General features: G+C 44.4%; 1 protein-coding gene across 1 annotated transcript in view; it reads right to left on the reverse strand.

Moving 5' to 3' along the window:
- Positions 1-12883, reverse strand: part of LOC306709344 (protein kinase C beta type-like) — a 75383-nt gene extending 62500 nt beyond the window's left edge. Inside the window, exons 1-2 of the mRNA XM_079177428.1 lie at positions 12422-12883; positions 10748-10779 (exon numbers count right to left, since the gene is read on the reverse strand). Coding sequence (XP_079033554.1) covers positions 10748-10779; positions 12422-12624 — 235 coding nt within the window. The 5' untranslated portion in view covers positions 12625-12883. The remainder of the gene's footprint in view (positions 1-10747; positions 10780-12421) is intronic.
- Between the last annotated feature and the right edge of the window lie 201 nt (positions 12884-13084).

Below are 13084 nucleotides of genomic sequence, written 5' to 3' on the forward strand. Positions count from 1 at the left end.
TCATTGCTGTACAGCTGCACCGGCTCAACCTTGTATGAGTTCGGGGTTCACTTTGAAACTGTGACTGTATATTCATTTTGGTACGGCTGAGCGACGATTCCTTATGTTATTGATATTTGATCGTCTTTCAATGCGATCTTATTTTGAGGAAATCACATATCGAGATATTGTGATATGCAATTACGTCGTCTAAATTGATCATAACGAGCACAGACCAACTCAGATAATCAGATTATTTTTGCACATAAGCTCTTAATTTATTCGTCAAGTATTAAATTCACACAGGAGTATACAAATCCATGTGGTTATTTCATTATTTATTGAATAACCAGAAAACACGCTGAATCGTGACAGAAGACTTCTCGCCCATCCCTACACGTTTTGGTGTTACTTCAGATTCAACATCAGTATTCAGTCTGTGAACTGTTGTCCACCAAGAGACTGACTGACCTTTTGTCCAAGAAATTATATCACGGTACATTTTTCAAACCCACAACAACTGCATCTCTCCCCCAGCAGTTAGTAATCCAGGTGAGCAATCCCACCTACACGCCGTGATTCACGTTTTAGACATTGAGCTCAATCTCGTCGTCAAGAGTCAAATTGGCCCAGAGTGCAACTGATTCAGGTTCAATTGGTAGATCGCCGCCATTACAACCAAATACAAAGAGGGGCAAAGGTCCCGTGACGGTGAAAACGAAAAGGAGACAAGTGGTGGGAAAGAGAATAATTAAAGAAGGAACGCGCGGAGCGGGGCAGATGTTATTGTGGTGGGAGCGATGTGGGTGGAACGGAGTTAAAAACAGACCTTTGGCTTCTTCACTGCAGTATGATGTGTTTTTACCACTGTGCTGCACAATGTTAATGCACAAAGCTTGATAGAACTGATGTTGAGGTATGAAAGGTATGACAAGATACAACATCCGTCTGACAGAAACACTGTTTTACGTGAGCTTTCATGTGAAGGTCTTGAACCACATGAAGTAGTCATGAAACCACAAGTAACAAAATGTAACAAACTCATTTTGCTCCTGTTAGTACAGTATGTTCACTATTTACACTGTATGTATATTTGTCTTCTTTTTTCTTTTCTATATTATAAATTACATCTAAAGTCACTGTATTTGACCAGTGCAGGGGTTAACACACAGGGCTTTTTTTACTCTAAGCAACAAAAACAGCATTGCACCTTCAAATCTCAGTCCTACCACTGAGTCACCAGGTCAGACACTCGATGGTTACCCGCTGGAGAGGCTGGTAGCCACCAAAACACCAGCCACAGACAGAATGAACCATGAACCAACCGCTGTGATGTAGGGAGGCAGCTATCGACAGAGTACAGATCCACAGGGACGTAGCACCTTTTAATGTGTTACAGACAACAAAAAGACGTCAGCAACCGACAAGACATTGGTTTAATGAGCTGACATTTGGTGACACCATGATCTTTGGAAAACTAGAAACTCGTTAACTCTATCGGACAAATGACAACTGAAACTGGGCTACTTGGTTACAGTCACGGAGAGACTGAACTCCAGAAACCGTGGACAGAGAGGAAAGTCAGTATTTGCAGAATTGCGAGAGGTCGCTTGTCGGACGGAAGGACCAGCCGAACACATAAGCCTCCGGCCACGGCTCAGAGGCAGACAAATATAATATAAAAGCCTTTTTTAAGGGTTGTCTGGTAAAGAGGCCTCTGACAGCTACAGGCTGGGGTTTGTAAGAAACAGAGAAACAATTGTTCATGTTGCCACCCAGGATGAATTGTGATCTCTTTGGTGACCTCTTTATTTTATATATAGTAACATTCTCAGGTCAGAAGTTTAACCTGTTCAGCACTTTGTGCACAAAAGCTGATCACATTCCCATCAGCCTCAGCTGAACTCTGTCTTTAGTGCTAATTAGCAAATATTAGCATGAAAACACCTCATTCAAAGACGACGACGACGATGGTACTCCTGCTGAACATCATCATGTTAGCTTTGTCATTGTTAGCATTTAGCTCAAAACACTGCTGTGCCTGAGTTGAGCGGAAAGCATGGCCGGAGGCTTTTAAGTCTTGTTTTCAAGTTCATTCAATTTAAAATGTGACAAAGTTGTTTTATTAAGTCCTAATTTACATTTAGCTACAGGATATTTTGAAGGGAGGATATTTTCGACTACTTTTTGGGTTTGTTGGCAGAGAGGCTTGACCCACATTGGTCGTCTGATCCGTCCCGATATGTCTCCGAGGTGTCACCGGGTGTACTACTGCCGCAAATGTAGGCAGCAAGGACAACCAAGCCCTGGAGGAGGTAGTCTGTCAATATGTAACTGAAAGTGAGTACACACACACACACACACACACACACACACACACACACACACACACACACACACACACACACACACACACTGAGTGATCAGAGTCTTCAGATGTGTCAAAGTAGATCAGATCAAAAGGAGTTGGCCCTCACTGACAAGTAAAATTAGACTTTGTCACACACACACACACACACACACACACACACACACACACACACAAACACACACACACACAAACCTGTGGAATAACAAACAGACACACACAGGCACATCAGATAGTCACTGATGGCTGATGAACAGAAACAGGTAGAACTCCTGATGTGGGTTCTCATTCACTTTTCTATGTACAGCAAGTATACTTGACGAGGCCTCCAGACATATGCACAGTTACTCACATTAGACTTGTGTTTACACACTGACAGAGACACACACACACACACACACACACACACACACACACACACGACAGCTCTTTAGCACCCTTCACATTGGACTCAGAAGAGGAAACAGTAATGAGAGGAAACACACTGGGTGTTACTGCAGAATGACAGGAAACTATTACTATAAACAAAGTCAGAGTCTCGGTTCACATGCATGTGTAGTCCAAACTGAAAACATGAACGTTGAATTAATTCAATCGACTTATAATGGGCACTTATAGAATTCCTCTTTTCAAATTGTGGCGCGTCGTCGTTACGTTCAGCGACCGCTCTAATCTGGAGCTTCAAACGGTGTAAAAACATTGTGAATAGATTCCAGTGGAACCGACACAAAACAGCGTCTCCTCCACTTCTAAATAAACAGAACCAGCCTTCCCACCTAAAAACATACCATTCATATTATGTTGTGTGCCGTGAGCTCAAGCTAGTTTAGGATGCAAGTTTGTTGTGTCTGAAAGGCACCAGGGGAACGTAGGAAAAATCAATGCACTGTAATGCTGCAATATTTTCGGCCCCATCAATAAGGCGGCTGAGGCTCTCTATCACAGCTGTTGAACGCGCTGCAGTGGCATGAAACACCGCACAGCGGTGTTATATAACACAAACTCTTCAAAACGCTGGAAATATAGTCCTTGAAAAAGTGTTTGGGCGAGGTCAATGCTTCACTGACAAAAGTAATAATCAGGAGACGGACCTGAAGAACTCACAGAGAGCATCGACAGTATTTTGAAAGGTTTGGCGCTTTTGTGAGGATTCACATGACATAACAAAACCGTATTTATTTTTAGATACCGATACCTGGGCTTTAGGTATCGTCTGAAGTCAGGGTTTAATAAATAGGCTGTGTGATGGGGGTCATTCTAGTTTGTGTAAAGAAACATCAGGCTTGACTTAAAAACAGTGTTTTCCTGATGCAACAAATAAATACATAAAAATGTACTGAATTGCAATCTATTACAACATTCCCATCAGCCTCAGCTGTGCTTTGTGTTCAGTGCTTAGCATGCTACGTAACTAAACTAAGACGGTGAACATTGTACGTCCTAAAAAAAGCAGCACGTATGAACGTTCACTGTGACGTTAGCGTTTAGCTCAAAGCCCTGCTGAGCCTCCGTACGGCCACACAGAACCTCCAGCATGGCGGCAGACTTGTTAAACTTAGCTTCTAAAAGATCATAAGCATGTTCTGTTTATTGACAGACCAGACGTCTCTTTAACAGCAGGAAGACCTTATGATAATAAAAACAAATTGCCATGCTAACGAAAAAGGGTCTCACACTCCACAAGTTCAACTGTAGAAAACAATATTCTTTCTAAATCCCCTATTTCACACCTGTGATGCGTTTTCCTTATTGATAAGCCGGCTTGATTAAGCACACGTCAAACAGTCCGCTCTTACATTAGCAGAACATGCTTTGGTCTTCTGAAATGACCTACGTAGACGTGACGTGTCTTCACGTCGCTGTGGTCAACCGGTGACATCCTGAGGGCCGTTCAGACATGGTCGTATTATTTCATTGGAAAATGACACTATGAAAGCTTTTTACCAGCAGACAACAAGAGATCACTCACAATAAACAATCATGGCTTACATCTTCTAAGTGCTTCCCTGACCTACTAGTGTGGAGACAAATTATGAACTTTAAGCAACTAAGTGTTTCTTAATTGGAACATTTAAGCTTAAATCTAGAAATCATCTCAATAATGTATATTATTTTGATAAGACCGCACAAAAGGGGAACCAATCTTTCAAAAATTCTACTTCCCAATGCTTCAAATGTCAGATTTCTGATGCAGTATGCATACATTTCATATAAACAGGAGAAAGCTTATTATTTTAGGAATATCTAGAGACCTTCGGCCTCCTGAACTACAGGCATTTCTGAGGGCCAAAGGATTGAGGACCGCACAGTTTCACATCTTTATTCTCCGCTCGGTGCTTTCTGTTATCTCAATAAACACCTCTGTCTGTCTCTGATGCTTTTTAATCCTTTTCTCTTTTCTATGTTCTCCCTTCACACCTACGTACTCAGCCCTCCCTCCTCCTCCTCCACCCCCCTCTCCACTCCCCCATCCATCCATCCATCCATCTTTCCATCCCATTTGGTAGTACTCTCAATGGAACACTTGGGCTATTTATAAAAGCATCAAAGCCCACAGCTTCCAACACTCGGCCACCAGAGAGACAGAGGGGGAGATGGAGAGTGAGGTGGAGGGAGAAGCGGGGAGCTGGAGGAATGGTGGAAAGAGGAGAGAAGGGGGGAACTAAGATGAACATGGAGGGAGAAAGAAAGAGGGAAAGACAAGAACAATGAAGGGCAAGAGGCGGGAATAACTGGGCGAGATGGGAAAAGACGCAGAGAAAAGGGGGACGAACAGAAAGATGGACAACGAGGGGAGAAGATGAGGAAGAGAGAGAAAAGAGAGGGAGTGAGATAGAAAGGAGAGAGCGGTAGGTAGGTCACAAGAAACCGGGGAAAACAAAGAGCGCAGAGGAGGTGGAAAAAAAACTACAGACTGGATGACACAATCAGATGTTTTTACCATTTTGCTTTTCTTCAGGATCTCAGTCATACACCTCAACATCAGTTGTGTGTGTGTGAGTTTTTCTGCGTTTAATGTTTTCGTGCACGAACAAACGTTTTGTTTTTGAGCGTGTGTGATCCGTGTGCATGCATGCGTATGTGCACACGTGAGTGTGTGTGTGTGTGTGTGTGTGTGTAGGAGGCAGGTTTTGGATCCGGAGACCTCCCACCCACACAGGTCGGAGCAGCAGAAGCACCTGAGCTGCGTTCGCCACCGTCAACAGACACAGGTGTTTGCAAGCGTTGACTAACTCGTTTGAACCCCGGCGTGCTCGTGAAAAAGGCGCAAAAACGTATCAACCACATCCAGAGGAACTGTGGGCACCGTGCCCGGCGCTCGCTGATGGTTGCTGGTGAATGTGAGAGACACCCAATTAAACCAAAACACAAAAGACGGCATGAGTCAAAGGGAAGCTTGAATACAACTCCTGAACAGAGCTTTTAATGAGAATAAACATGTTTCCTACTGAAGAGTGCCAATAGATGCGGCAAACGACACCTTTATGAGCTTGTTTTAGGTGCAATCTACCCTCCATGCCTCCTCCATTTAGTCTCCCCCTCTTCCTCTCTCTCTGTGTTCTACCTCGTCTTCCTTGTCCATTATCTCCTCTGCATGGCAGAGAAGCATCTCACCCACCACCTCTCTGCTCGAGTGTCATTCCAGCGTACCTTTCTCATTCATTTTCAACCATCTGCCTTGTTTAATTTATTCCTTTTTTCTTTTTTTTTTAGAGTATACGTAACTGTCCTCTGCCTACAGGAACAAATCACTTGAGTTTTGTGCAGTCTCCTCTCGAACACGATCGAATATTTTTTTAAATCAAACATCCTGCCCGGCTGTACAGCCATTTGTCTGGATGGCATCATCGCCAGCAGCACAGCGTGGTATCGAATGCACAAGAAGACCTCACATAAAAGGATTATATTTAGGATGCTCAACAGAATTGGATTGAATACATTATGGAGAATTTACAGAGCGTGCAGCTCTTCTATCGCTGCCCTAATTTATCCTTCCTCAATCCTTCATCAACTCCTCTTTTCTCTCTCTCTCTCTCTCTGCCCCGTGTCCTCTTGCTTTAGACCGTACAGTATGTTTCACATTACATCATGTGACAGAACAAGAGAGGAAACGCCACTTTTCTGTCGTTGCTCTCCGAGGACATGTAACAGGCCTTTCATCCTCCTGTTCCTCCCTGCGCTTGCTATCAGCTGCTTCCAGTGGAACTTTCAAGGAAATCACATGTAATCCTCGTCTCCGTCCTACACCCTTCCCACTCACACCTCCCCCCTCCCCTTTTTGTCTCTCCCTCTATGAATTCCACCCCCACTTCATCTTCCTTGATTCCTTCCCTCCTCATCTCTACATGCCTTCTTTTCCATACTTTCATGCATGCAGATTGTTTTCTCCGTCTGACCCCCCCCCCTTCCTTCCTTATTGCCATATCGGCCACATTTCTCACACTCGGTCTCTCTCATGCTCGCTAAAAGGGATAATTTGTCCATTATCCCAAATCTGAGAGGAGACAGTGGAGGACACTTGACAGCCTGTTACACACTGAAACCCAACTCATTATTAACACACTCATTTAGGAACGCATGCATGAACACACACACACACAAAACCAATCACGTGGAAGCATTAGAGCACACATGGCTCTGCACACAGCCATTAAGGAAATAAAGGCTCACCAGCTCATTAAATTGAGCATGAAACACGTGCACACTCAAACACACACACACACACACACACACACTCACTCACTCACAACACAAAGATGTATAAGTTACTATCAAAACTCACATTTTTTAGAGAAGCCACAATACACAGTATATAATCTGCTACCTCCTTTTGACAGTATGGAAAACAAGAACAGCAGAATCTCACTGACACATCATCATTTATGGTTTACAGCTACAACAACACTGAGGCAGTGAGCTGCTCCGACTAGCAGCTCTGTGTACACTTACACAATGTGCAGAATGTAGCCAGCATCAGCGCTGGCATTTGCAGTAAGACTGTGCAAAACACCAGTCAAACATCTGGGTTAGACTCGATTCTCCATGTGAAGCATTCAATCGGTTTCACAATGAAAGAGCAGAGAGGAAAATAAAGAGTGAAAAGAGTGACAATATCATTTGCATCAATAAAAGATAATTCTACATGTTTAACATCTAAAAGTCACCTCCTAGTTCTTCAGATGTGGTTGTTTAGAGTCTGTGGACAGCTGGCAATAGAGTGGACAGATACTGGGCATGCAGACGGGCAGCAGAGTGCTACTGTACTTTCCATGTTCTCTGTTAACAGCAGATATCGATTGGCGTGTGATGGAAAGTGCGGAGATCAAACAGACGATCTAACGTTTATGTTCGTTCAGGAAGGAAATGGAAGTCGTATGCATGAACTGCCATCTCTCCACAGCACCACATCCTTTCTGGGTAGACGTGCTACCACAAAGTGTCGGCTTTGTGAAACGCGGCCGCTCGCCCCCCCCCCCCCCCCCCCCGACCCACCCGACACCGAACAACAAATCAGACGTTTGACTTCATGACGAGAGTCTTACAGACTTAGCTACGCAGCAATGTGCAGCACGGTCCACTAAACAGTGGGCACAAAGTGATCATTTTTTCATAATCTATTTACAAAAAGCAACTAAAAATACTTGATGGAGTAAAGGCACTTCCAACTTCCTTTTTTTTCTATCATGACAAGGCAGAATGACGACCAAGAGGAACTAATGTCACAATGTTAAAAAACGCTCATGAAGCTTAACTTTGTTGAATCTATGAATCGTTTCCCGCTCATCTACAACGAAACGGGCCAACGGGCCAGTTTTACTGAGCAATATCCATCAACAGCTGCTCAAATCATCTCTCACTTCTGGATGAACGACACTTTAACAAAGCATCGCTTCAAAGCCTTTAGATGGTACAATTATCAGGTGATCAGAAAAGCAAAGAGAGAAGATAAGATCACTTCAGCGTGATTGGCTTCAGGTAGCGAGCGAACAAACAATCAATAAACACGGTGTGAGACCGTTATGGCACCGATTTCTCCACTCAGGTCACAAGAAACAGACGAGCTGTAGTTTACACAACCAGCCCGGTCTGACCGACGCTTTGACCTTTCATTGAAAGACGTGACATCACACAGGACATCAACACTACTTCTCTCACATTCTGTTTGCATTATTAATACAACACAAATACATCAACCAGATCTAAATGATATGAATACATCACACTGCATACACACCAACATCCTCCATTCAGTTGTGTGAAAACTATGTGACTCTCAAACAAAAACACAGCCATGTAAACCCAAGAGGCAACGCACACCTAAACACTGATCTCACGTCACTCTAAGCGTGTGTGTGTGTGTGTGTGTGTGACCTTGCAGAGGAATTCCCTTTCTCCCCGAGCTCTAGGGAAGTGATACTCTGCTCCAGACGGACAAATGAGTCAGAGAGCAACTCAGTACATGCTCGCAAATGCACACACACTTGATGAAAGGTGTGTGCAAAGTGTTGCTAAGTCTCTCTCACACACACACACACACACACACACACACACACAGTAGGTGCCCCCCAAACACCTGCGACCACGCCCCTTCCTCTCCAGGGGCCCTGCAGTGCGGCGGATGCTTCCTCTAAAAAGGACGCCATTGACCCGTTGCGTGCACACACACACGGGCCAATTATGAGCGAACCCACTGCTGTGCTGAGCAGCGCCGTCCTCCAGCATATAGACGGTTTGAATATTTCACTGTTGCTAGGAGACATGAAAATCCTTGAACACATCCAGTTGGCTGTTAATACAAGTGGAAGAAGACATGGATTTCAGGCAAATTGATTAAAAAAAAACCACACCAAAAAAAACAAACATGTTTTTGTCGACGGGATACGTTTCTCTGATAATTTATGTCATTTCCTGTGGCGACGCCCACAAAGACGACGCTGGGTCCGTCTCTGCTGTACAGTTAAGGAGACGGTGAATGAACGAAAGCAAAGTAGATCAAGGTCTCTTCCTCAGTGAGGATGTGTTAATAAATGGCTTCAATTACTGCAGAGTCTGTGAGTTTCATCAGTCTTCTTCTGAGCAGATGAATCCAGCCACAGACTGAAAACGCTGCCTCTCTATTGATGAACTGATCCAACGTGAACGCACTTCAGCCTCGAGCTGCAGCCTAATTCTGAGCTTTGTTTTTTTGTCTCGCTTGTCTCTTAAAGTGGCCGTTTTGAAAGATATTTTGAAAGAAAAAAAAGCAGAGAATTCCTGATGGCTGATTTCCATTACTGGGACTTGTGTGTGAGCCACAACAGTGGGGATGGAACAGAGCCATCGTCAATGTTAACACATGTGCTCTTCCTACTTTTTTGATAATACAGCCGCGTTTTCATGCTGACTCAGCTCCTTGGTCACCTTCCAACTATCAATACCTTAAAACTACGCCTACAGTTTGCTCTACTATGAATAAAGTCCTGCCTCCACTTCCAGACTTGCCTCTGTTGCACCTTTCCCACACAGACTCGTTCCACTGATCTTTAATGGCTCTATTCATCTGAAAAGCTAAATCCACCGCTGCACTTATCTTCAGCTGTCCTTATCTTTAACAAAAAAGAGGAGAGAATAAGTTTCTAGTATTTAACGCTAACTCATCTCACATATATTTAAATATGAAGGAAAGCAGTTGTCCATTCTTTCTTCTCATCAGTACCATTTTACTCCCAGGCTGGTGTTTGTATCAAACCTCAGGACTATTTTAAACTGCAATGTTTTTGCATGTTTTTGTGCTAAATGTTTTAAGAATTTGTGACTTTTGTATCAGATACAAGAGCTCAGAACTTGCAGTCACTTGCACTCTGGAAAGGAAGAGACAAATAGAGAACACAGAAGATAAATGAGTCACTAGAGAAGGTAAAGGGAAGGAAGTAAAGGTAAATAAATAGGGAGACAGGAGAAAAGGAAGCAGGTAGTGGAAGGAAACGACAAAGGTGAGGCGGAGAGGAGACTAAAAAAAGGTGATGAAGATTGAACGAGAGAACTAAAGAGACAGAAAATGAGAAACAGAAAGTAGTGACGACAGAGTAAACCGCCAGTCAATAAAGTCTGAGCAAAGCAAATATAAATATGTGTTTGTCACACCACAGAAAAGTGTGGTATTAACCACTCAGCCAAAGTATATAAAATTAGGTTTCAAAAAAATATTCTCTGCTGGTGGGGCGTGTCCTCTGAAGGCTCTGAAAGCACGCCCACATGCGCCTCTTCTAGACTTCTCTCGGACCAAATTTAGAGTAATTTTGCGGGGGGGGGGGGGGGGGGGGGGGATGAATGAATATATAAAAAAAACTGGACTTTAAGCAATGGAGCACCACCTAATGTGTGCAAGTGTGAGTGTGCGCGTGTGTTTAATCCACCTACCTTGACACTGGAATCCCTGCTTGCCAAAACCCCTGTAGAGAGAACATACACAGAAAACAGGTTGAACAATATACAGGCACAGACGTGTGTACGCACGCACACTACTCTCACGCACACACGCACACAAACGAGGAACTCGGAAAATGAATCCTGACACCCTCTCTCTCTCTCTCTCTCTCTCTCTCTTTGCCTTGAGATATTTGCGTAGAAGTGAATGTCAAATACTGTCTGCCATTTGTGTGCAGTGCTACAGATTTCCATCCAAAGGAGCACAAATATAAACACACACACACACACACTGAAGTATGCAAGCAGCAAGGCCATTGGATTATTGTTAACTGTAGAATACATGTACTAAGGTCAACACACATACTGCTCTGTAAGGCAGGGCTGCATCTGCCCCAGGGCACAATGGTCAACCACACCTAGTGCATGGATTGGGGAATGCTGTGATACCTGCACACACACACACACACACACACACACACACACACACACGCACGCACGCACGCACGCACGCACGCACGCACGCACGCACACACTGTTGCATTAACACACATTCAGCCCTGCTCGTGTTCATATTGTGGCTACAAATAGATCATCTCTAAAGGTTTGAAACCACTCATTGCGCTCATTGCTCTTTTCATTACGCTTATTGACCCGGATAGATGGACGGAGAGACGGTTTGAGAAACAGGTCAAGCAATTACACAGTGTTCCTCTGTTTAGTATATACAACCAGTGAGACCATGTCATTAGATTCCCATGAAAACACACACACACACACACACACACAGACAGACTTCTAGGTCAAATCATTTAGCCATTCACAAATTAAAAAGCCCATCACAGGAGTTAAATAACACCCATTTTGGGAATAGTGCACAGCACAGATAATAATAAACGGGACAAATTAGGCCAACCTAAAGCCGGAAACTCATTTATTAACGTGGCGCTAAGTCACCGTGTGGTAGACCCAGGTGGGTTGCACTGTGACAAGTCTGCACAGGTGATTTAGAGGAGAAAATGAAGAGAGGAGGAAGGCTGACCTCCTGTCAGTGTTTGACCAATGTGAGACTATTTAAGTGACAGCAGGTCACTGTTTTTGTTTCATTTCTGCTCAGCCTCTCTCAGTTCCTCAGCCTACTTCAAACCAGATCAAACGATGGTCTGCAGCTGCTCCTTTCTTACTGGTGCAGCCCATTATCTCTCCATCTCTACCAAACACACACACACACACACACACACACACACACACACACACACACACACACACATATATATATAGCATCAACAAGTAACAACGAATAAGGCTGAAATCAATGTTTATTTTGAGGAATCTGTGCAACCAGTGCAGCCCTCCCACTTTCTTTAGTCCTGCTGGAACTTAATGATGTAACACTATCAAACACTATACAGCCATTTTGTCTTTTTCATATCAATATATCTATCTCTCCACTTTTCTCATTTGAACTAAACTCAGTTTGTCCTGACATTTTACTGATGTCCAAACTTAAATAATGTATTATTATTCTCTTTGTGTACCAATACAAATCAAACGGCTTGATTGAAACATTCATCTTTCAAACTGCTCTCCTGTGAACCCCCTCATCCATCCATCCATGCATCCATCCATCCATCCATCCGTGCGTGCGTGCGTGTGTCCGCTCCTCACCAGATGAAGTCGGTGCAGTGGCTGCAGAAGGTGGGCTGCTTGAAGAAGCGCGCGATGAATTTGTGGTCCTTCACCTCGAACACGTTCTTCTGGCGGAGGGCGCCCTGGCGCGCGAAGCCCCGCATGGGCTCCCCGGGTCCGTCCTCCCCGTCGCTGTTGGACGCAGCGGCCGCCGCCACCGCCACCGTCGCCGTGTCTGCCATTCTCCACCTGTCTGTCCGTGCAGCTGTCTGTCTGTCTGTCTTTTATTTTACTTTACCTGACTAACGCAAGCTGTCGGCGCCTCTGAGGTGGCACAAAGTGTCTTCTCGCGCGTTGTTCCGAGTGGAGGAAAACCCCTGCGGTGAAGCGATCAGCTGATCGTTAGCTTTCGGTAGTTTGTTTGTGGTTTGATTTTCTGTAATCTTGTTCCTCAGTTGAGTAGACGAGCAGCCGCTGAGCTCCTCTCTCTCCGCTTCCTCCTTCTCCTCTGAGCGCACTGAGAGCCGGTGACTACCAGCGAGGGACAGGGAGAGAAGGGGGAGGAGAGAGAGAGAGAGGAGGAGGGAGAGAGAGGTAGAGAGAAGGGGAGGAGAGAGAGGGGAGGAGAGAGAGAGGTGTGAGGTTAAAAGTACATTTATTTGCAGTGAAAACAGAAAACTTCCAATAAATCAAATAACCAAA

The sequence above is a fragment of the Pholis gunnellus genome (assembly GCF_910591455.1).
Source record: "Pholis gunnellus genome assembly, chromosome: 17".
Lineage (NCBI taxonomy): Eukaryota > Metazoa > Chordata > Actinopteri > Perciformes > Pholidae > Pholis > Pholis gunnellus.